The 25,088-nt window shown below is 46.0% G+C and overlaps 1 protein-coding gene across 3 annotated transcripts in view; it reads right to left on the bottom strand.

The window, feature by feature from the left end:
- Positions 1-25,088, bottom strand: part of Rgl1 (ral guanine nucleotide dissociation stimulator like 1) — a 268,005-nt gene that overhangs the window by 85,072 nt on the left and 157,845 nt on the right. For 2 of the 3 annotated variants that reach the window (XM_057769583.1, XM_057769584.1), the window contains one exon: positions 24,546-24,656. The exons of the other annotated variant lie outside the window; for it this stretch is intronic. In XM_057769583.1, the coding sequence (XP_057625566.1) occupies positions 24,546-24,656 (111 nt within the window). The remainder of the gene's footprint in view (positions 1-24,545; positions 24,657-25,088) is intronic. 3 annotated transcript variants of the gene reach the window in all.

Here is a 25,088-nt window from a genome sequence, read left to right as displayed (position 1 = left end):
ATTGAGAACTTGCTAGTGTTCTCTACACCTCTCAGCACTGGGCTAATTTATAATTTGATTGTTTTTGTTTGCTCTTAAATGCACTTAAGTCGATTAATTCATTCCAGAAACATTTGTGAAGTCTCTACTGCATGGTTGCTGAAAGACATAAACACAACAAAGAACCAGACTGACAAGATGCCAAGATATCACCAGATGAATGTACCTCCTCTACAATTAAATAAAATGAAAGCAGATTCCTGGGCTCATCACTGACAGGTTAATGACTACGGGGCCCTATCCCACAGACAGTCTTCAAGCCATCGGAGCCTGTGAGTTTTATGGGCGCGTGCTAGAAATGCCAGAGAGCTGTGGCTTGTGTGACTACCCTATGCACACACAGAAAGGAGGAACAGAGAGGGAGCACAGGCCTTCGGAATCAGTCCTCTGTCACAGTGAGTGACTGCAGATGGGACCACGGGCCAGGTGCACATAAATAGCAGCCCTCTGTACAAATCTTTATCAAAAGCAGCACACTTCTCTATGCTGTCTCTGGCAGCACCAGGAAACCAGGCAATGGGTTCTAGTACTCATGTACTACCTTTAAACAAAGGCACCACTCAGCTTTATAAAATAACAAAAATTCAGAAGACAGTTCCAAACATTCAATCATAGTAATGGTTAAGTTTTTACATTAAAATAATTTAATTTTTAAAATTTTACCAAAAAACAATGCATACTTGGGGATTTACTTGTCTCCCCTCTTGAACACTATAGTCTTCAAAAAGAATCAGCTCAAGTTCTGGGAGACAAATCTGACTTCTGACCCTGTGGTCCAGAGGACCTAAAAGAAGGGTGACTATAGCGACTACTGTTGCAGAAGGTGTGAAGGCAAGCACTTGCAAGGCTCGCTGAAGGGACAAGGAGGAAATGAACTAATGCAAGCTGGGGCAAGGCCACCTGACCTCCCCTTCTCTTAGTTTTCTTGTCTGCAGGCTAAGAACATCACTGACTCTTCCCTAACTCACCCTGACATGAAGACGGCTTTTCTGGTCGTGGGCTAGAGTTCCAAATATTCGAGAATAAAGAGTGATGCAGTACATGAAGGCTTTCCTGACACACATGCCAACAGATGTTTTCAAGAACACCATGGTGATTTTTCTTGAGTGTTGATGTTATGAAATCGATTGGGTTTTGTGGAAAACAGGGAAGGCATTGCGATCAGCCTACAGAGTTGGCCTCTGTCTTCGTTTCTCTTCCTGTTGGTTGTCCGCCCTGTGGAAATGTTTCAGGACCTACTTCCTGTGGCAACCATAGAACTGGCACTGTAAATGCCTTCCTGGAACTCATTGACCCTTGCACTCAAGAACAACAAGAGGTCAAAAATGGTTCTTTAGTTACTGCTTGGCCCATGCAGGGTACTCAACAAATCTGTTCTTTTCTAAGAAAAACTGACCCTAACAATTAATGATCGTAAGAGTATTGTGCGCATCTCATAATAACCTTACACAGCAACAAGTGGTCGGGACTTGGACTCTGACGTAGCCACAATGCTATCTCAGCACTTGTAAAACTCCCCTGTGGACCCGCAGGCTCATCGCTACTTCCTTCTCCTGTTTCTCACGCTCCGCTGTTCTACGCTACCTCGTCCGTCCACTGCCATGTCATAATGAACACCCTGCGCCCAACTGAAGCTGTGTAAACCTCAGCAGGCTCACTCACCTGCTCCCAGCCGCTCCTTAGCCTGTGACCTGGAGCCACAGCCATGCTTCTGAAGGGCATGCTCTGCTTCTGACTGAAGTCAAAGTATCCACAAAAGCTACATTCATCACCTAACTTGGGAGTTCAGCCAGGCGTGTCCTCAACAGCACTGAGTGTGTCCTCCACCGGAAGATGAAGATAGATGAACTGCAGATTTATTCATAACAGCCACACTGTTTCCACTTCAGACTATTTGTTCACAGGGATCCTCCCCTTACCAGCAGAATAAGATTACTCTCCCATGTACAGATAAGTCCCCCTTATCTGTGTTCCAGAGGAGGCCAGGAACTTAGGAGAGCAATGGACAGAGCAATGGCCTTTCCATCTCAACCAAGCCCTTAGCGCACACAGTCATCAGAGTGTCTGCATCATGAACTGCCACAGCGAAACCAACACACTAGTTTCTTTCTTTATGTCTATGGCTAGAAGGCTCACTCCTCTTAAACCATTATTAGGTAACCCATGTGACTTTTAAAAATGCAAATTGGGTCATGTCACTTTCTTGTTTAAAACCTCTTCAGCTTTCCCTAATATCTGGAGACCATCCAGCCTTCTGCCACAACTCTCAAGGCCCTCACCGATAATCACCTTGACCTTCAGCACCACAACCATCCACTTCCCTCCCTAAGGCCCTGTAGTGGCATTTTATTGCTATTTTAATAAATAAAACATGCCTGAGGATCAGAAAAGTAAAATAGCCACACCAGCCAGCCTTACAGACCAAGCAGTGGTGACACACACCTTTAAACCCAGAAGCCACACTAGCTTGCCACAGAAACCAGGTAGTAGTGGTGCACGCCTTAGATCCCAGCCCTAGAGAGGAATATAAGACAGGAAGAGAGAGCTCTCAGACACAATCTTATTCTGAGATTTCTGGAGGCAGGATCGTTATTTCGGACTGAGGTAGAGGTAAGAGCCAGTGGTTGACTGCTTTGCTTTTCTGACCTTTACATTGAACCCCAGCTTCTGTCTCTGAGTTTTTTATCAATTGCGCTACAAGCCTCAGCCTTACTCACTGACCTGCATGAAATTCCTACAATACAGCAGGCTCATTCATGCCTACGGACCTTGGGATTGGCTTCTTCTGTGTTGTGAGATCCAATTGTGGTCTTCTGGATGGCTTCTCAATCATTCTTAGGAACAAGCAGTATCTACACAAATCAGTCCCCAAGCCCCAGCATCCCTCTGCAGCCACACCACCCACACTCCTGCCACACCAGACCAGCTCACATACAGGAGAGCAGCAATCCTGTCTGTCTTGTCCTGGGCTCTGTCCCTAGCCACGGGTCTACCAATCCACAAGCGTTCTATAAATGTTTGCTGAATGGTGAACACATAGAGGAATTAAAGTAGGCATTAAAAAATCTATGAAAGCATATGAGACTCCACAGATCCCATGAAAAATACAAAAATCAAAACTACAAATCCTAGGTAAGTGAAGTAAGCTGTATATATTCTCTTCACGGCCACGAAGAATCTGCCAAAATTACTCCTCTGTGCATTTCTGGAGCCTAGTCAGTTCTATAGTTCATTGTCATAACTAAAAATTACTAAACTCATGAGACTCTTTTTTCCTCCAGAATTCCCTTCCTATCAAGATGGAGATGCTGAATCAAACTTTTGGTCCCTGAGAGTCACACTGCTCTTATTGTTGCATCAGCTGTAAATGCCACAGAGCTGCTAACCCTACCTGAAAAGACTGGGAGCCTGCATTAGCTCGATTTCTTACAGTTCCAAGTGGGGTGTCAGAGAAGTGAACACACAATCAAACCACCAGCCACAGGACACGAGTGTGAATAAGCTCACTGCGAGGAATGCACTTGTGTGGTGTCAGCCAACCTAACAGCTCTCGGGGCTTCGCACACAAAAGATGCCACAAAGTAAGGCAGGATTTCATCTGAACCTTTTAACTGCCCCTCTTCCCAGCCAGGTTCTAAGTCTTACAGGCTGTTTGAGGTCTCAGGGCTTGTAGTAAGTTTTTATGACTGAAACAAACTAACACAGAAACATCTTCTGGAACGCCCGCCAGGAGGACTTTGATCTTGAACCCGACCATCTTTGGGAAATAGACGGGAGTCCTAAGTGGGCGAGCACAAATGTGAGTGGGCTTACAGGGCGAATGGACTGCAGACAAGTCAAGAAGGTGCAGTTAGAAGACGAGAGGCGACCGGAGCAAAGCACCAGGAAATGTGGACCACACTCTCTGATGTCGGAATGACCACGGGCACCTGTGGAAGGCAGGCTACAGGCCTCACCTTTATCCACTCTACCCAAACCCTGTGGCAGAGGCTATGGGCTTGGGCCCACACCACTAATAAATATTACACACAGCAACGGGGCTGGATGAAGTCCAAAGATGATGAAAAGAAACCAATGACGAGAGAGATCTGCTTTTCCAGGGCATACTTCTCACTCCTAAACTCTCTGTGCTACCCCTCTTTTCTCCAACCCCCCCCTTCTTCCTTACCTTGAACAAGGGGCCAATTTCTTTTCTTTTCAGACCCTGCCTGACAGCGGTTTTACTCGGGGTCCCCAGCTGGAGCAGATGAGAAGACGTGCATGGTAGCCGACTCCCCATTCGGGTTTGCATCTGACCAGAAAATTTCAGAGATAACAACACAGCTTTTATCTGTGTGGCCTTTTCTAACATTTGGAGACTCCCCGTCTCCACAGCCACATCAGCTCCTCACATCAGTTCCATTTCACAGATGATGCCACTGGCAAGGTCGAGCTGCGCTGACCTCTCCTGACTCTGATGAACACATGGCGGATATCAAGACCCGACTCTACGTAGGCTGATGCTGTAAATGAAACACAAATCTGGGTTCTATACAAAATTCCCCCTACTGGGGCCTGGGAGGTGAAAAAAACTAACACCTGAATCAGCTAGTTTTTCATTATCGTAGCAAAATGGCAAAGGCAGGCTGACTTCTCACAAAGACATTTGCATTGAGCTCACAGTCCTGGAGATTCAAGCATCAGTTTGGCCCTAGTGAGGACCTCGAAGGCAGGACAGCAGCACAGCAGCAAGATGCCCCGAACGGACACAAAAGAGAGACTAGGAGAGCTGGCTGGGGATTACACGACAGCAGACTTAACCCCTCCTAAGGGAGGCTCCTCCAATGACCTGCACATCTGAAAGGTTCCCACAGCCAGCACCCTGAGACCCAGCCCTGGAGCTAACCCGATTCAGACCAGAGCGCTAACACAGACAAACTACGAGATACATGGCTTGTGTTACTAAAATTCTTCGGAGATAAATTTTTGATTCTTTAAGTATAAAATACATTTTGATCATATTTAACTCCCATAACCCCTTCATGTCCTCCTCACTCTCACTGAGCCACTTCAAATATTTGTATTTCATCTTAACATGACAGAGGTCACGGGACTGTGGAAAATTAGAACTGTGTAAATCGAACAAAACACAAGTTGTCCTGTCAAAAAAGTATGATTGCCATGTCCCCAGCAGTAATTTTATGTTTGGATTTTCAAATAGGCATCCTTCCCTCCCATTTTATAAAAAGAGAAGAGAAGAGAAGAGAAGAGAAGAGAAGAGAAGAGAAAGAGAGAGAGGATGAGAGAGAGAGAAGTTGCAGCATTTTCCTTTCCAGGAATGCGATTTAACATAATAGCTAAGCTAACAACCACGAGCTGCTGACTTGGTGCGAACAAAGAAGGCACTGTCTCCGCGAGTGGACACAATGGTCCTGGGCGAGGGATTCCAGTATCTGGGCTGAGTGACCATTCTATTATGTAACCGGTGGAGCTGCACAACTGCCTGGTAACAAAATGCCACACTGCTCTGTCATTCCAATCAAAGAGGGGCGGCCTTCCCTTGCTTCCAACTGCTTCCCTTGGCCACTTCTCTAGCTTGTAAGGTTAAAAGCTGAAATTATTTTGAGTCGGGGAAATCATGTACACAGTTGTCATGCCCCACTATAGGATACAATGAGAAAAAAAAAAAGTTGATTTGGTTTTTTTTTTTTTTTTTTTTTTTTTTTTTTAATGTTTAGGAGACAACTCTGGGGAAGGATGAAAGGGGCCGGAAAAGGGGCAGATTCATCTACAAACGAGCTATGCTGTTAGCTAGGCCTTGATTGAGGAAATTATAGCATTTTCCAAATCTACCTGTGTGACTTGGTAGACCCTCTGCAGACACTTAAGTGACCCATTTTTACAAAATTGATGTGAGAGGCACAAATGAACCACTGGCATCACACAAGAAGGCGGAGTCCAGGAATCTACGGGGCTAGCAGTGGTCTTCCGTGTGCAGCTCAGAGACAATCCTACAGCTTCTGGAGACGAGTCTCTGAGGCAAGGAGTGAGGCAAATCTTTTAAAAGGTCTTCAAGTAAATCTGGGAAAATGTTGTTTAGGGTGTGGATACAGCCAAGGAAAAACAAGTGTAGAAAGAAGTGACATCCACATTATGTAATGGGGGGATGCTTCCGATGTTTGGTAAGCAGTCATTTTCCCATGGCGGGGGTTAGACACCAGTATTTTCAAAGTTTCATTTCTTTTGATGGAAATGTTTCAAAAATACGTTCTGCCTTTAAAAGTAGACCATCTGAGTGTGACTTAGCCTTTCATTCACAGCCCAGTAGGCCGCCAACTGTGAACAGGACTGTGGTGTGTGCTTCTAACACAGATAAATGTGCCTATTCCCCAAAACTAAACAGTTTCACATGCCTTTTCTCATTCTTTCCCTAGAATTTTCCAGTGTCTTTGGCTTACACGCATTCATTCAGGAGATGCTCATCTGTCGGATATCTGTAGTAGTGAGGGAAGGAACAGTCAGCCCACGACCTCTGGAGTCTAGATCCCAGCAGAGGAGTGAAAAACCATCAACAGTGGGGTGTGCTGGGGATGGCATCTGGGGGAAAGAGAGGCAAGCGGGGCACAAGGAATTCCAGGGCAGGAAAGATTGCCATTGAGTGAGGAGACAGAGAAGGTCTCACTGACAAGGAACATTTGACTCTAACCTTCCCCTACAACTGACAGTTGTTGCTACCAGTGTGTTAGCCTCCAAAATCCCACGTTCTTCAAATCTGCTGCTTCTGGATGGTAAGCAAGCAGTAACCAGCTGTGCTATAGATTAAGAGCTGGCACAATCCTCATCAAGAATGCCACTCTCCTGGCCTAGCCTCTGAGATGACTTGCTTCATTATTATTAAGTTTTTCTAATTTGCTTGATTTTTGTTTGTGTGTGTGTGCGTGCGCGCGCATGCTCATGTGTAAGCGCATGTGTAGGGAGGTGGAGGCTAGAAGTCAATGTCGAGTATCTTCCTTAGTTATTTTATTTTTGTGTATGTATGTGTGTATGTGTGTGTGTTGTGTTGTGCGTGTGTGTATGTTTACAAGTGCGAAGTCACACTGCTCGTGTGTGCATGTGCAAGCCCAAAGCTGATGTGAGATGTCTTCCTTATTGTTCTCCATGTTATGTAATACTGGGCAGGATCTCTCACTGAAGCACATCACTGGCCGAGCCATCTTCCTAGCCCCTGGTGTTTAGTTTTGAAAAGTGTTTTTTCAAAAAAGGAAAATCTGAAATCCCCAACAGTCCAAGGGCAGTCATCTGTAGAGTTCACATAGATTTTAAACCTCTTAAAACTCCGGCCGGGCAGACTGTCATCTGCCACCACACCCTGTGACTCCTGCGCTAGCTGCTCCCTTCCCTCGTCCCTCTGAATGGGCTAGTCCAAGCTCCGCCCTCAACCCTCTTCTATTCATGTCAATCACTCATTCACGTAATTAAAGCTATGTGTCTACTTCACTAACAGGAGTGCTTCTAATCAGGAAATTCAAGCAAATTAAGTCTAAAATGCACATAGCCGTGTCAGCGCCTTCCAGCAACAGAAGGAAGTCCTGTCCCAAATCTGTCCTGCCAGTCCCCATGCTTCTCCACTCAGATCAGGCCCAGCAGCACCTGCTGTGGAGGCAGGGACGTCCCACCTCTCCTTGAGGACTCCTGTGCATTTCATGTTGATAAGGGAGAGACATTCTCTCAGTGGGGTAGCCCTGGTGAAATGCCCATGTTCCTGTAAACCTGTCCACGATGCCATAATCAACTCTAAAGATACTCAGTGAGTCACGGAGAAAAAGAGACATGAGAAGAGCTAGTTGGGAAGAGGAAGTGTATCAGCATGAGAGGGGAGCAACAGAGGGTCAAGGGTGTATGGGGTGTGTGTGTGTGTGTGTGTGTGTGTGAGAGAGAGAGAGAGAGAGAGAGAGAGATGACCAAATAAATTACACATTACATAAAAACAAATTATTAGAGTATTAATACATGTTAGTATAAACACTATAAGTAAATACAGATTTTTAAAGTTGACCCGCTCTCACATTCTTTCTTTGGTGTAACAATAAACAAACTTAATAAAGTGGTTAACCAGGTTTCTAAATTATGAGAGAAAAGGGGATTGTGGAGAGATGGCTCAGTGGTTAAGAGCATTGGTTGCTCTTCCAGAGTACCCTGAATCGAATCCCAGCACCCAGATGAGATGGCTTAAAACCACCTGTAACTCTATTTCCTTGGGCACCAGGCAGATACACGTAGTGCACAGACATACATACAAGTAACATATACACACAAAATAAATTAGTGAATTTAAAAGGCTCTTAAATGTGAGTAAAAAAAAAAAAGCTCCTTATTAAGACTGAGCACTTGCTTAGAATATAGCACGTGCCCCAAACATAGAAATGAGATTAACAGTCACAGTGATAATGAGCACCGAGAAAAGTCTAAGGCCAGTTCAAGGACGTTTTTTCAACTATTCTAGGAGCAAGAATAAGGAAGGGTGTGGCTCATTGCTGATAGTGGGGTAATTCGGGCTGATAATGTAAGAAAGCAGAACTATTCACCCCTATCTGTGCTTTTATCTTCCCTATCAAGTAAAAGGCCTTTGAGCTAGAAAGGGAAGACCGACACAACAAAGAAGAAACTGGAGCTCAAGAAAGAATAGACGAGAAAGAAGAATACTTAGTCCTTTACTGATCTCACTTCTCTAGAGATAGGAGGCACGAAGTGATCCCAATACTGATGAATGGAACAGAAGCAGAAGGTCCACTGGGCATCTGGGCAGCAGCAGACAGAGACAGCAAGTGCGGGTGAGTAACTGGAGACCGCCAATAGGCTGCTATGTCCACGACTGGGGCCAAAATTCCAGATTTGGCTTGCAAATAATGATCACTAGCAGCAAATGTGATACCATGAGAAAAACAACGTCATACCAAACTAGCAATCCTTCCTTCGCTGACCCACTGGTGGTACCCCTGGGCTTGCTCACAGTGCTTGGTGCTTGAAAGACACCAAGCCCATCCCAGCCCAGCTCCGCCCTGCAGTCACTGGGGTCAGGTGGAGATGTGTGAGCTGAGTTGTTGTGAAGCTGGACAGCTCTGAGTCCAAACCCACAGTCAAGCCTGCAGTGGTGCGAGCTTACAGCACAGGACCTCTGGAAACTGACCTGGCAGCTATCATTGAGCCATTGCTTTACCAAATCAGGATTTTAAAAGACTGAAAACAACCAGGGAAAAACATGGCTAAGACTAACTAATAAAATTAAATATAATGAAAGTAGATATTTTCCATATTTAGATGTTTAAAACATCTATTCTCTAAGCACAGGCTTACTAAGACAGTTTAATGGGGCTTAATAACAATTCTTATTTTTTAAAAAATACCAAAGAATTTTTGCTAAATATGTCTTGAATGTAACACATTAATAGAGATCTATCTCAAGTTCCATACAGAACACAGCTAATTTTAGACAGAACTCTGTGAAAATTGCCAATATTGGTCCATTTTTAACCTGAAACTGCTAACTGCATGCGGTATGACTTAGCAGGAGATTACATGGAATATCCAACAGTACAGTGTGCTCTGATGTACTGAGAAAGGTCATGGAACTACCTTTTGGGACACCAGAGCTGCTTCATGGGAAAAGCAGCATGAGAGTTACAGTGACCTCCAAACCTGCTGGGACAAAACTTCAAAGCCACACGACCCCCTACAGAGGCTGGGGTTGGAAAGACAATGACACGGACAAATGAATAGGCTTGATCAGTAGCCGTCCAAATGCCTGCTGCCTGGTCAGTTTGTCCTGGAATTCCGGTATTTTCTATCTCCCAAGGAACTTGCAGATCATTTAACCCAACTCCCTTCAAAATCCTGGGGGTGACCAACAAGACCAGAAGTACCCAGGGAGGGAGAAGCAAAGGCTGCCTGGCCCTGTCTACGTCGGGGATGAGCTAACTCGCTGGGGCAGCAAATGCTTCGCAGTTCAGGGACTCCTAAATGCTGTGCTCTAAGATTCTGTCCTCAAGACAAATACCATGTAAGTCTACAAGCTCAGGAACAAAGGTTTGGGGGCTTTTGTGGGCAGCAGTTTTATAAAAATCAAGTGTGTCCAAGACATAACTTTAAAGACTTTGGCTCCAGGAGAAAGAGCTGAGCATTGGTCACGTGTTTCGCATTTCTTACTCTTGCTGCCAGATTTTTTTTAATTAAGAAAGGAAAAATGGGTCAACTAGAAAGAATTTTTGCAACTGTCAGAATAAATACAAGGCCATGTAAGCTCATAAACTTTATTATTGAGGAGAGGACTTTGTCCCTCCCCATGACTGTAAGTGGTCTTTGTTTAGAACTCAGTCTAAACATATAGCCGTGGTGTCTGGCCCTACATCTACTGTATGGTGAGGACATCTTTTCTGGAAGAAGACTGATGTGTTCCTGGATTAGAGCAGCAGCCCCTTCACTCCCCCAGCCCCAGCTGGCCTCTTCACATGTCAGCAGGACACAGAAAGGGAAGGCACTGCAGTCACAAACAAAACAAACTCTACTAAATCTGCTTTGAGCCTAACGTCACTAAGAAACAACTCACTTCTTAGAAAGAATCACCACCCATGAGACCATTTTGAAAAAGAATTTAATAACAAAAACAAAACACAAGTCCCTTCTAAACTCCAAGGGCACCTTAGGGCTGGGCTCAAAAGGCCAGCCTTAGTGGACAGAACTGCAGTGCCTTGTTCCCTTTGCTCTGGTGTCTCCTGGCTGAGAGGAGCACTGAGCTCTGTAGTGTGTTGTAGCTGAAGAGTTCCAGACCAGCTCCAACCCCGCAGACCCATACGCTCGGACCTGCCTCTGCTAATGCTTCAGATGAAGTCAGCCGCCAGAACAGTGACTCGCAGACAGTCTGACCACGATTCACAGGTTTCTGTGGTTTTTGTTTCTTGTTTCTACAAAAAGGCATGTTTTACCTGGGGTCTAGCCTAAACACATGTATTATTAAACAAAAAGTTTTACAATAGTGTCATTCTGGGTATTTCTATTCCATTCTATCCTAATTTTAAAATACTATTTTCTTAACCACTGAATTGATTTCAGAGCCCATAACCTGCATTTTGAACATTAAGGTCTGAGAACAACACTGTTTGAAACCATGGGTAACTTCTGTAAGTGTCATATTTAAAATGGTGAAGAGAAATATGTTTTTATGAACTTTTAACAATATTTTCTTTAACCTGTCCCATCCAGGATGTCATGATTTTATCATAAGCTCACTACCAGAAATCACTGCGATATTTTATAGCATCAAGTCTTCACCCTTTGGAGTCGACTTTGCGTGGGCAGTCCTTCAGTCCAGAGGAACTCATTTCAAGTGCTCTGCAGGCGCAGTGACCAGGAGCTACCATCCGGGAGGAAGGCATGGGCCACGCCTGCCAAATCCCCTGTGCATGCGGTCACGTGCCCTCATCCCACACAGCGCTGTGGGCTCCAGCTCCTCCACTGGCTCCAGAACGCTGATAAGAGCCAGGAATTTCACAAGGAAGAGACCAGAAAGTAGGCTTGTAAGCCAATAACAGACATTTTCACCTTGAGTGCCTCCAACACAAAGTCTGAGAGCACTGGAGGTGGGGTCAGAAACCTAACAAATACCACAAACCAGAAAGCGAATCTTAGAGAACTCGTTCCGAAAAATAGTATTTGCTGATCACAAAACTGAACAGAAAGCACAACAGCAGCTATATCAAAAAGTATCAGCAAATAAAGGAGCAGGGGGCAATAAGCCGAGGGAAGAACTGTTACTGGTCGGGGATGGGGCAGATGCCTTTATGGCCACGCCTGGAGGCAGAGGCAGGCAGATCTCTGAGAGATCCAAGCCAACCAGGGTTACAGACAAAAAAAAATCCTTCCACTCACAGACAAACACACACACACACACACACACACAACACCACTGATACCTCTCAAGTACTGGGACTTATCCACCATGCCTGGCTTTTACAGTGCAGGGGTAGAACCCAGGGCCTCATATACACTAGGCAAACACCCTACAGCTGAGCTGTATTTCCCTTGGTCTCTTTGCCAGTGAGTCCTGATGAGAGGAACACCCTTCAGAAAGCAGACACAACAAGTCTACAACATCCATCTCAGTGGAAGAGGCTGAATTACATACATAGCCTGCATCAGTGGAAGAGGCTGAATTACACACATAGCCTGCATCAGTGGAAGAGGCTGAATTACATACATAGCCTGTATCAGTGGAAGAGGCTGAATTACATGCAAATCCTGCATTCTTATACACATGGAGGGTGTCAGATCCCTGAGAACAAACAGATTCAACAGTGTAAAGCCAGACCAGCTTGACACTAGGTTCAGGTGAATTTGAAGACAAGTACAGACCACAGATGTAGACGATAAGTAAAACCCTAAGTAGGCTGACTTTGGAACTCAGAGTAGAAATTAAGTTCCTAGAGGTCCTTTCTGGACTCAAACCATTCTATCTCCAGAAAAGCTATAGGTGAAGCCTGGATTCCAGGCCAGTCCACCTAGCTACAAAGCTCACCATCGCTTTGTGAGATCCTGCAGTGTAGAAAGGAGATAGCAGCAATAAAGTAAAGCAAAGACTGCATTCCCTTCCCTTGTTAGATGACTGAGCTGGATAGCAGGCTGTAAATCAAATCTAGTTCATTATTAGTCAATGTTTTCCTTTGTTTAAAAGACTGATCCTGAGCATATAACCAATGACAAGAAATAACTTAGCATTAAATATACATGTTTTAGTTCCAAGATAACCTGGGCTGTGTAGTAAGACCCTGTCTCAAACAAGCAAACATGGAAACAGATGCTACTGAGGATAGCTAACATCTCAGACAATGCCCCAGGCTATGGGAAACACAAAGATTAGTGAAACAGGGCCCAAGCCTCAGGGCACTAAAATGAACAGGGTGAAGGAAGAGGAAACTAGAGACCAGGGATGATGTACTCTCAACACTCAGGAAGCTGAAGTAGGAAAAACACAAGCTCAACACCAGCCCGGCTACCCAGTGAGTCTGAGGCCAGCCCTGTCTCAAGCAAACAAAAATATCACTGTGTCAAATGCTGTGCTGGAGCTTTTGGTAAGTAGTAAGGACACCCCTGCTCCCCCAAAGGCAATAAATCCAGAAGAGGTTTGGAAAATAGAAGACAAAAGATGGCATTTGAGCTGATTTGAAAAGTAAGCAGAGCTGGCCATCAGTCTTTGAGACTGGAAGCCTAGCAGGCAGACACAATGGCACAGGCCGTGGCACAGGAAGCACGAATCGGAGTATGAACTTCACTAGGTATAATGAAGTCTAAAGCTCTTCACGAAGTCAGCCATGCAGGGAGCCAGAGCTCCAGGTGAACGGGAACTTTTGAGGTCACGCTGTTCCCTGCATGGGTTCTAGCAGAAACCCTTCAACGTTCAGCAGGACCGAATGCACAGGTTAGGGCAGAGGCTCAGGCAAGCACTTCTGCCACTGGTCATCCCCATTTTATCAAGCGTTTGTCCCAGAGTACGTTCGTTTGGGGACTGTCTCAGTTATAAATGGCTAAGAAGTTAGTTTGTAAAGAATAACAATCTTCCGACCCCAAGCAAGGGTGGTTCCTAGAGAAATGTGTGAGGCAACATAAGCCCCCCCCACGAAAGACCTTTGGGGGGCAGAATATCAGGAGCCCCCACGCCCCAGGATACCCTGGCTAGCATGGTGACAACAGTGTCACGGCATGACATGAGGATGAATGTCACTGTGAGTCCCTCCGTCTGCACCACACGCAGTCAGCAGGCAGAGAGAGCTCACTGTTTATCAGGAGCAGAGTGAGCAAGTCACTGATTAAGCCTCTTGGTACAGAAGACTTAATTTTCAGCTCGCGCTCTGGGTACAAGGGTCGCTTAGCCCCACAAATCAGATGAGAACAGGCACAGATTAACAGCATGGGTCCTGAGGTGCAACTCTCTCAGCGGGATAGGACAGCGTCACAAGATGCTCGGGAGAGGCCCATTTGAATAGAAGGAAGGTCAGATCTGTGGCCAACCAGTCAAAAACCCTGGGGACTATTTTTAACCCAGAAAGGACAGGAAGGAACAAGAACAAAAAAAGGAACTCGCACAGGAGAGATGGAAGGCAAGAAGGAAGCATCTGTAACAAGCAAGTGGAAAGGCAGGGAGGAAAATGGAACCGTGTCCCCGTGCCACAGGAAAGGGGCTGGGATGGGAAGGAAGCACGGAGAGCAGCCACAGGACTACTCGAAGGAAGAGTTTTAAATGCCTATGTTGTAGGAAGGTGGGTTCTGGGTGGTCAGTAATAGTCTTGCCTCTGGCATTAGGTCACAAGTTCAAATCCCACATTGGCCTCAAATTGAGAGCTGATTTTGCTATTGCTTTACCACTCTCTGTACAGAAAATTAAAAGTGCCAGGAGAAAAGGAGCATCCAAGAGAGAAGTGGAAAGCTTTCCTGTGCTAGATGCTCATCATGACAACTCTCTTCAGAGACCTGCGAGGAAGGGTTATCCACAAACAACCCCAGGCTCGATGTCCTCACTGCACAGCGAGCACAGGAGGGAAGATGCCAACTAGGTGGGCAGCAGGTGGAAAGAGGAAAACATAGACCATCTCCTAGAGAATGAGGGGAAGGAGGCGGGACTAAGGAGCAGAACATGTCCATCAGGCCCCTGGGTGGTGAGTACAGAGGCTAAATAACAAGAAGGATTCCCTCTGTACTACGACTCAGCGATAGCTATTAGCTAACTAATTAACTTCATACAACCCACAGGCAGAAGGGAAAACAAGCGCTACCTCACCTTACAGAACCACAGGACTTAAAGATCACGTGGCAGTCTCAAAGTCAAGCAGTTCACTACTGGCTTGGGACTCAAGTATTCTATTAACCCATCAGCAAGTGGACAAGGAGAGGTTCTACCGTTGTCCTACACCGTATTGAGGACGTGCAAGCACAATTTGTTAGTGCCCTAAATATTGCCCAACTGAGTCTAATATAATGAAATAGAACTGTTTCCTCCCTTCCCGTTATCCACCAGAAATATCACAGGTAGAAGACAGAACACTGCCACTACTGGGTATCTTTACAAAGTTTATCATTTTTCAAATTTTATATACCTGTATGTGTGTGTGGGGGGGTGCTGTGCCCATGGAGACCTGAGAAGGGTGTTGGATCTCCCAGAACTAAAGTTACAAGTGATTGTAAGTCACTCCTACCGAGTGCTGGGAACTCAACACCAGTCCTCTGCAAGAGCAGCAAGGACCCCTAACTACTCCCACCTTGTTAAAAAAAAAAAAAACATAAAAATATTACCATCAACTTAGGTATAGAAAAACAGAAGGAAATTGAAATGCAAACCACTGGCTCCTAAGGAATGATTTAGCCTTGCACTGTGTGGGTGGGCAGACATAGAAAACACCAGATATTCCTGATTAACCCCTGGCTTGGTCCAGGACCCACACACCAGTAAAGCACACTCTGGGCCGTGTCTGTGCGTGAAGCCTGGCAGCAAGAGCACTCTGACAATTTGGGCTTAATCTGTTTCTGGATTTAGGACCTAAACTGACGGTTGGGAGGTGGCGACACAAAGATGGAACCTGACTGAAGAAGTCGGTCCTTGGAGACGTATCCTCGGAGCCGTGTCTTGTACTACACACCTTCCCTGTCACTTCTCTTCTGGGTTTCCTGTCCACCGCGCTACACATTACTCCTCCACCCCCTCCCTCCCATGACAGACCGAAACTTACAAAGCCGTGAACGCACCGAATCCCTTGAAGCACTTATATATAGCATTTTGTCAGAGCCATGAGAAAGGGAACTATTATTTGAATAAGCAAGTTTTACGAACCCCTGCCATGGTTTGGCCTTGCACTACTGCATGTAAAATGAAAGGACAGAGATGGGGGACATGCTTAATACGGTTTCCTAAGCAACCTGAGGTTGCTCATAATGCCAAGCTTCAGGGGGCCATGTAGCAGAGCCATACAGACCTCTTTAAAGCTCTACGGCTGGGCTCAAAAGCAGCTTCCACAGTGGGGAGCAGACGAGGTCCTCTTCTTAGTGAGTAAGTGTACACCAGATTCGAGGCGCTATGCGAGCACCTTACTAGCTTGAGTCATTCCTACCCCGTAGCAATGTGATCAGAAAGGCAATGTATCAGAGGGACCCAGGCTTAGAGGGAGGGGGTGCGCAACCTCTTAGCTCCAGCCGGCCCAGCACGTGGGAGGCCCAGATGAATCTTCTAAGTAGGTCTATCTGATTCCATCAAGCAGGCTTCCTAACCCAGGCCCCTCACAGGAAATATCCCTGAGAGGCAAGCGCAGCCAGGAGGGCCCAGCTCCTAGTAAAGCACGGCAGAGTTCAAAGACCAGCGTGCTAATTCTCCAGCCAGGCCTTGAGGGTGCTGGGCTCTCCCTGCCAATGCTTAAGTCATTTTTAAGGAAGTCTTTGTTTATTGTGTCTGCCATTCGAAGTCAACCTTTGGACAGAGACGGCCAGGTTTTTCCCAATGCCTTGCACACTAACCCAACGCTTCCGGTTTCCAGGAGTTTTCCATTTGAGGTTATCAGTTACCTCAATGAACAACCTCAAGTGTCGCACTTTCAACTGGGGAAGGACCATAAAGCTCTGTATTTTTAACCAGCTTCGGTTATTTTTACCTATATCCATTAAATGTCCGTGTGTTTGATTTTGAGTAGGAACCATCCACAGATTCCAAGCCCGCCGCCCCAGTAACGAAGCCGCAAGCCTGTGACTAGACAAGAGTCACTAGTGCGGGGCCAGCAGAGACTCGGCTGGTGGGGTGACCAACAGCAGCCACTGTCAGCAGAAAAGACATGGTCTGGGCCTTCTAACTGTCTTTAGAATTATGAAATAAAAGATTCGGCCTTGGCTTCACTTTTATGAAAGATAAAAATATTCAAAAAGGGAAGCATTGTTGAATACTTGACATAAAAGAGCGAACATACCAGAAACCTCTGGGATTTATGTACATGGGGCATGGTTTACTGTTGAATTCACATAAATGGATTACATTGAGCAATAAAAAGCTAGATGTCAGGATTTGTTTGTTTGTGGTTTCAATGAGAGTTCAAAACTTATCTAAAACCACTGACAATCATCTCTTCCAGAACTGCCACCACCGGTACCCTGAGGAGTCACATTCTGGATAGTAAAGAAGAAATGGCTTTGGAGAAAGAAGCTAGAGAGGCCCCATCATCAGAGCAGAGCCTGGGCCACAGCAAGGCTGAGACACAGCCTTTTCACAGTGGGGGTTGAAGGAGCCGTGTAAGAGCAGGTTTTCTCTATGTGCACAGACTTCCTGTAGCAAGCGACCAACTGGTTGCCTCCTGAACGCTGGGGGCTCGTTCTATCGTTATTCCTCCGGTGCTTCCTCTTTTTGTAGTTTTAAAAAAAAAAAAAACAACTAAAGGCAGTTGTCAGATTACAGCTAGTCAGGCGATCTCAACGACCACATGGCCGAGAGGTGACCAAAGGGTGAGGTCTGATCAATTATCCAGGGAAACGTGACAGTACAAATACACAAGTCCTGGAAAGTAAAGGGCGAGAAAATACTTGCACATGTAGGCTGTAGGGAGAGAGGGGCAGAGGGAGAGAGAGCCAGCAACCGCAGTGATCCTCCAAAGGCAGGAATGCCAGCAGCCCAGACACACAGTGGCAGGACGGGCTGGACACTGAGTAGGGACAGAGATAAAGAGCAGACCACCTAACTGTAAAATGTCTTGTGTCCCTAACAATGCGACTATTAGTTTAAATGCTGTTGTCTAGAATACAGCTCTTTGATCACAGGACAGTGGGCTCTGGATTCACTCTCCCGCCCTGTCTACAGATACAGTGTTTCCTTCGCAGGGAAAAACAGAAGAACCAGGCCACAGAGTCCTCTGGAATCTGAGAAGCTACGCAGGGCTCCCTGCCTCTGTCTTGGTGAGCCTTCACTGAGATTAGGTCTCTGGTCACCACGCATCACACACACCCAGACCTGGAGTTTCCCCTCCTGGGAAAGGAGACATTGCTAGTGTGCTACCTTAGTCCATTTGACCCAAGGAGAGGACAGTGACACTGTCCCCAAGAGAGCAGCTTTGGTCTGGCCAGTTCATGAAAAACCAAGTGTCCAAGCCCTCTGCCTGCCTATGGGACCCCATCTACCCCACCACCACCACAGACTGACAGACAGACACACACACACACACTCACACGACACTCACTCCTCCCCAGGCCTCTTCACTTTGCTGTCACTGTCTCCCCTCAGGTCTTCACCCCAATACCACACATGCCTCCTGTGGGGTCCCCTGGCTCCAGTCGGGCTTCCTTCCACCACATCCTCCCTCCTCCTCCCTCAGACTCCGTTATTACTCTAAAACGTGCAGCTGGTCACACTGCCCTGTTTAAAGCCCTTCATTGTGATGGCCCCATCATAGGGCAACTCCAATTCCACAGCTTGGTGTCCCCACAGACACCACGAGCCACGGCTATTAATGCCAGGTTCCTGTCTTATTCTCCCGCCCCCTTTCTTGTCAATCTCCCCACCAAGTTCCGGCCTCTCCCCCAGGCTGAGCCTCACACAGAAATCCCACCGCTGGCCTCCCTGCCTCCCCACACGCTGTGCTCTCTGAAGTGTCAGCGCCCTAAGACCAGCTTTAGGCCCCTCCTCAGCCATGGTCCTCTAGGGAGGAGCCCTCCCTGCAGCGCAGCACACTTGGGCAGCCCACCACCCGTCTCTTCACGGTCCCCAGCAGCTATCACGTCCACCACAACATACTGGAATTAGGTTGGCTTTTTGTTTCCCCTGCTTGTAACCCTTTTAGAAGGCTGTTTCACTGTATCCCCATATTTAGCATGTTATCTGTGAAATGTTGATTGTGTTTGCCCGAAAATGACCCAGAAGCTAGCTCCAGAGAACTCCACAGCAACTCTGAGCAACTAGCCACACCCATTGGCCAGCCACAGACAGATTGCTGGCTTGAGTCTCTCAGGGAATGAAGTGACTTGTAGGACCGCTCCCCTTTTCCAGCACTTGTCTTGCTCTGCTTATAGAAATCGACTTCTCTGCCCAAACACACATCACGGCAGAGATGCTTTCCTTGACTTTTGTGCATGTTCTAAGGCAGCGCGTGGACGGGGGTCACGGCAGAGTCCGATTCCTTAGAAGGGGAAGTGTAAAAGGAAATTATGCTGGGGAGAAAGGAGACGAAAACACACAGGCCCGTGCCGTGGCAGATTCCGACAACGAGCTAACACGGAGAGGCGTGGCACGTATCTCTCCATTTCTTTCTTAATTCAAAACTGCAAAGGACTTACCATGTAGCTTAAGAGAAGTAAGAAAGAAATACGTCTGTCGTAGGAATAGGATGCGTACTTTTAGGTATAAAGATTTAATATACCTCTAAAGTTCATGCTGCTCTTATTTGCTAAAGGTAGACATGGGTTTTTGAGCATTTGTGAACATTTTATTTATTATTTTTATATATTTATGTTTTGCCTGTTTACCACATGCATGCAGTACCCAAAGAGGCCAGAAGAGGGCGTTGGATCCTCCGGGACTGTAGTTCAGAGGACTGTGAGACACCGTGTAGTGCTGGGAATCAAACCCAGATCATCTGGAAGAGCAGCCAGTGCTCTTACCCACTGGGCCATCTCTCCAGCCCCTAGACAAACATTTTTTAAAGCTAAATTCAGTATTCTATGGATCGACAAAGTGAATCGGATATTCTTAACTGGATATTACCTATCCCTTATGCAGACCTCAAGAGATTTTTAAAGCACCGAAAGACAAGAAACTGGTATCTCAGGCAGTTCTAACAGTTGCACAGTCTTGGTTGGCGCAGGCTACCTCATTATTGGACTAATCATTTGAGAAACATGTTCCCAAGGTCAGAATGAAAAATACCAGTTGTTTAGTTTTCAGATGGCTGCTAAATTTTGAGCTTTACTTTCCAGAGCCTAAATTAAACATTCCAACAGACATGACAGTTCAGCCCACGGCCTATTTTCCTAGCTGAAGACAGGGGTGACCAATAGTGAACCAGAGGCTCCTCTGGGGCTTATCTCCTCTCAGTTCCAACCCCACGCCTCTTTCCAGTCACACAGAACTGCACTGCTTGCCAGGACTTAACTCACATGCCGCCCTTCCTTCTCCAGAGCTCCTCCACAGGCAGGCACAGTCGGAGCTCAAGGTTTTAAAAGGTACTGGGAATGTTTTGTTGTTGTTGTTGTTACAAAGAATAATCGCTATCTTTGTGTGTGCCCTGCTCTGTTCCAGACAGAATGTTGAGATAGCTATAAATAATCATTACTTAATTGATTTTCTTGCCCCCACGCCCCTCTGCTCTTCCCTATAGGCTGACGTCTTCATAGTGATTTGGCTTTAAATGAGAAGCAACCATACATTCATGTTTATCAAGACAATATTAGTCCCACAAAGAAGAATGAAGCATGATCTATCCATTCAACAAACATTTAATGGCTGTAGTTACATGATTCCATCTAGGGGAAGTGTAAACAAACAGACAATTACAGCAGCATGAGGTAAGCACATAACAAGGCCCCGGATGCTCTGGGACACATAGAGGCACAGCTCATCTGAGTTCCAGCATCCAAGTTAGCTGACAACTCAGGGAAGCGCCCCACAGGAATGCAATATGCACAGCACCACCACAGCCACTATCAGGGAGAGTCCACGAGAACAGTGTGACCGAGAAGGAATGCCTCGATCCATAGGTCACCAGCGCACTCCCAAAGCCAAAGGTGGCCCACAGTCCACCTACAACACAGATCTACATACGCTTCCCACATCCTTTTACTTCTGTAGTCCACCCTCTTCTAGTTTACTGTTGTCTCCTACTTACCAAAACTTTCAACTCATTGAGAGTTGAGTGTGCAAGAGCGTGACAAGCACTAGACACTGGAAAGCGGGTACCAGGACCATACCACAGGGTCACATGACTACTGAAGTATAGAAGTGAGAAAAACTACGAGACTAACATCCCCTGACCCAGTCCACTCCCTGAAGGATGCAAAGTAAGCTGGTTATTAACAGTTCAATGTTATTCTTATCCTAGGTGTGATAACGTTTTTCTGGGCCACAAATCTGTCCTGTTCTGCAAACTCCAAAGCCCCTTCCCAGAATGCTCTTCTCCTATCCCTTCAGGGACCTTTCCTACTTCAGAGAACATTGGTATTTTCCAATTCATTGTTCCTGTCACTGTGGATGTATTCTGCAATGGTGGTATCAAAGTCAAAATACCTGTTGACCAATTGCCCTTCCAAAATGCTACAAACTTAAAGAACAGTTGGCTGAAATTAATTTCTAAAGTCTCTTCCAGCCTTAGGCTTGCGTGAGTCTATGGCTTGACTGGAGCCACTGTGAGGGGTATGCATTGGTAAAATTGTCCCAACTTTAGGTATTATCGTAAAGAAAAATTTCATTGCTATTGTCAATACACCCACACTGCCAATGGGAAAGACTACCATTGCATGTACGAGCAAGTCAGGCCCGGATCACACTCGATGTCTATTTTAGGACCATTACCCTAGGGTTCTCCTCGAATGATCACAAACAAAAGCACCAACTTAAGAAAAAAATAGTATGACTTAAGTGTTTTGGCTTATGTACTTCATATCTAAGAATGTACGTTTTTAAGATTTATTTGCTTTTGTGTATGAGTGTTTTGCCTTCAAGAAGGTATTGCATCTCCTGGAACTGGAGTTATAGGTGGTTGTGAGCCACCATGTGGGTGCTAGGAACCAAACCTGGGTTTCTCTGCAAGAGCAACAAGTGCTTTTCACAGTTGAGCCATTTTCTGGCCCCAAGTGTGTAATTATTTAGTTATACTTCCTAGAACTGAATATTAATTAACCTGAATCTTACCACTAGAAAAGATAAAAACTGTGGTCCATCTTTGGAAACTTGGTTTGGTTTGGTTTGGGGACTGTTGTTATTGTTGTTGTCATTTAGATAAGGGCCTGAGGTAGCTCAGACTGGACTGAAATCATTATGTGGCAGAAGATGACCTTGAATTCCTGATGCTTTCTGAATAACTTTTTTGAATAGCACTACAAACCCAGTACCAAGGCTATGCCCACACTCACATGCTAAAGGACCTCGTACACCTCTATCGAGTGCCAAACTTTACACATCCTAAGTGATAAGCCTATCAGTAAGATATACATCATCATAATCCATCTCATAATTTGCAGCTCTGGCTATCATTCAAGGCATAAAGAAGATCAGAAGACTAGTTCTGAAATCCTGCACCAGGAGTGATCGCTAGGGGAAGCATGCCAGAAGTGTCCTTGTTCTTGGGCACTAATGATATCCTCAAGTATGGAAACAGCCTTTAGAGCCTGGGTAGTTCTTGACAGCAAAGAGCTAACATGTACAAATCCAGCCTGTAGTATTTCTTAACTCTATGACCCTGTGAGCAAGTGACTCACTCTGGGCATTGTTTTCTTGTATATAAAAGAAAGAGGCTTCATAATGGCACCTCCCCCATAAAAGCTGTTGCCAGATCCCAATATGCATGAAGCGTCTTCCTCACCTCAACCCCATTAACTCTAAAATTGTCCACTTTAAAGAATGCTGAATAGGTTACTGGAATGTAGGAAAACAAACACAAGGAAACCAACTAGGAGAAAAGAGAAAGATTTCATAGTTTCCGTATCTCAACTGGTTGAGTCAAATTAAGTCTGGGGTTTACAGAGACCAAAAACAGAGCTTCTCCACAGGGCACCTAAGACAAGAAAGCAAGTGGCATTTAAGGTGAAGAGTTCTGACTTTTGATGAGGTGTGGTGTCCCCAAGTCACTCGTTCATATGGGAGGAGGGCAGGATTCCTCCAAGAACCAGTAACAATTTTACATGATCCTTCTTCTCAATATCTCAGACCGACAGTTTCACTCAGAGCCAGCTATTCTGAACTCTATAAATCTAAGGCTACAGAGAGAAGCTGGATGAGGGGAGAAGTGGAGTCCGGTGTAATCACTAAGTGGCTGTCAAGATCTAAATGAGCGGCAGTTTATTTGGGGTGGGGTCCCCTGTATTCTCCTACTATGCTCCTCGCTACCATATCTGGCTAAACACTAACACTGCCACCCATGCAACATTTGTATCATTAGAGAGGAGAACGACCCAGAAACTCAGAGGCTATTAGAAGACGACTGGTTCAGAGCTCGTCAATCACTTAGAAATAGCCATACAGGTCAACACCACGCCAACATCACACTTAAATAATATACACAAAGCCAAGAGAAGCAACACGGCGACTTGCCAGCGCTCTCCACACAGTTCGTGTCAGGACCACGTTCTGAGTAAGGGATGTGCCTGGTATGGAAAGGCCGCTACTTTTCACTGAGAAAGTGCCTGTCTTTGTAGGCCACATCTTCGGAGTCACCAACAAACTAACTGTCCTAGTCCAAAGTATCCTGACCCAAGCATAGGAGCAGGGAAATCTGAGCAGGGAAGGCCAACGTGAGAAAAGAAAAATCCTGTGTCAGCAGCTATGGCAGAAGATTATAGCCCCTGGCCTCCTGCCTCCAAACACTGAGACTTACAAGTCATGTCGCCTCCGCTCCTCCCAGGACAGCCTGGACAGTCCACACTTTACCTGGAGACACTGCCCCAGACCTCGAGTGTTCTGAAACTAAAGTCGGTAAGTTGCGATGCAGGTATTTGCTCCCCACTTCAGGTCATTACCCACAAAAGCCCCAGCATGGCTGTATCGAAGCCAAGAGAACACCCTCCAGCCATCGCTTGTTCCCTCCCCAGGTTCCCATGTCTTCCATAACCGTTCTCTTCTCCAGCTGAAGAATTCCTTCCTTCTCCCACATGTCCTCCCAAGGAGTGCTCCTGCTGCCAGGCTTTCTGTCTTACACAGTCCCTTCATTTGGGATGTGTTGATAGATTCACCGGGCAAATTAAGAACTCCTAAGACCCTCCCCAATAGTTTATGGAAAGCAGCTTTTACCAAGTGTCTCCACTCCATGCCCCATACTCTACAGGCAAAGTCCCAATACTAAGTATGCATCAGCCTCCTCCCACACTAGAAAGGTCACAATGGGAACCTGCCCCCCTCAGAAGAAGCAGGTTAATGGCCTGCTGCTTGTGCGTTCTTAGTTTCTGGGATAAGGGAAGAAAAGAGTGCCTTCTGGGCACGGTGGCTAAGACACCTGCAGAACCAAGCTATGCTTTCCGGCCAGTTCTCCGTGTGTCTGTCATCTTCTGCCACGCCACCCCCAGTCTGTTTGCCAAGTACCTCAAGATGTTTCCGGAAGGTTCTGAATTATTGACAAACTTGGGGAGGATGCTTTGGAAAACACCAAGTACTAAAACAGACCTGTGCAGCTAGTGCAAACACTTGGCCATCAGCAGTTTCCTTTTTAAGGCTAACGGGGGGCGGGGGAGAGACTGCCTTGGCTAAATAATAATGATATTCACAGAAGAGCAGACACTGACGTTCCAAAGTTCAGGATCTAGGAAGCTCTACTCACCCCTAGCCATCTCGCTCCTTTATTGGCCGCCTGTTGAATCTGGACTCTTTTGAGGGTGACATGGTAAACAGCTCCTTCCTCAACTTCTTCACCCCAGTCCTGAATCGAGCTCTGCCAGGCATGGGAGAAAGAGAAAGAAAAAGAGGGTCGATGCGTGTGCTCTTGTTTTCTTCCCCTTGCCAACCACACTCCGAGCTGCTTCCCTGCTTCCAGCAGCACTCAAAGCCCAGGATGGGCTGTTGGGAATACATATTCCAATCAGAGCAATACAAGACACACTGCAATAGGCAAGGCTGAGATTTTCTTGGCCCACAGCCCTTTCCTGTGGTATCAGGATCCTCTGACTTCTCCAGTTCAGTTATTTTTTCTAGACTAGCCACATATCTTAAATCCTTTTTTTTTCAAGTTTTTTTTTCTTCATAAGGAAACTGTGGTTTAATTTTGATAAAGTCTGTCCCTTTAAGTGAAACGAAAAATAACTCACTGGCAAAAACAAAAGTTTATCCCTCAGAGTCTAAGTGCTCAAACATTTGAGCAATGTCG

The sequence above is a fragment of the Chionomys nivalis genome, chromosome 5, assembly GCF_950005125.1.
Source record: "Chionomys nivalis chromosome 5, mChiNiv1.1, whole genome shotgun sequence".
NCBI lineage: Eukaryota > Metazoa > Chordata > Mammalia > Rodentia > Cricetidae > Chionomys > Chionomys nivalis.
This window is presented reverse-complemented; position numbering and strand designations above follow the sequence as displayed.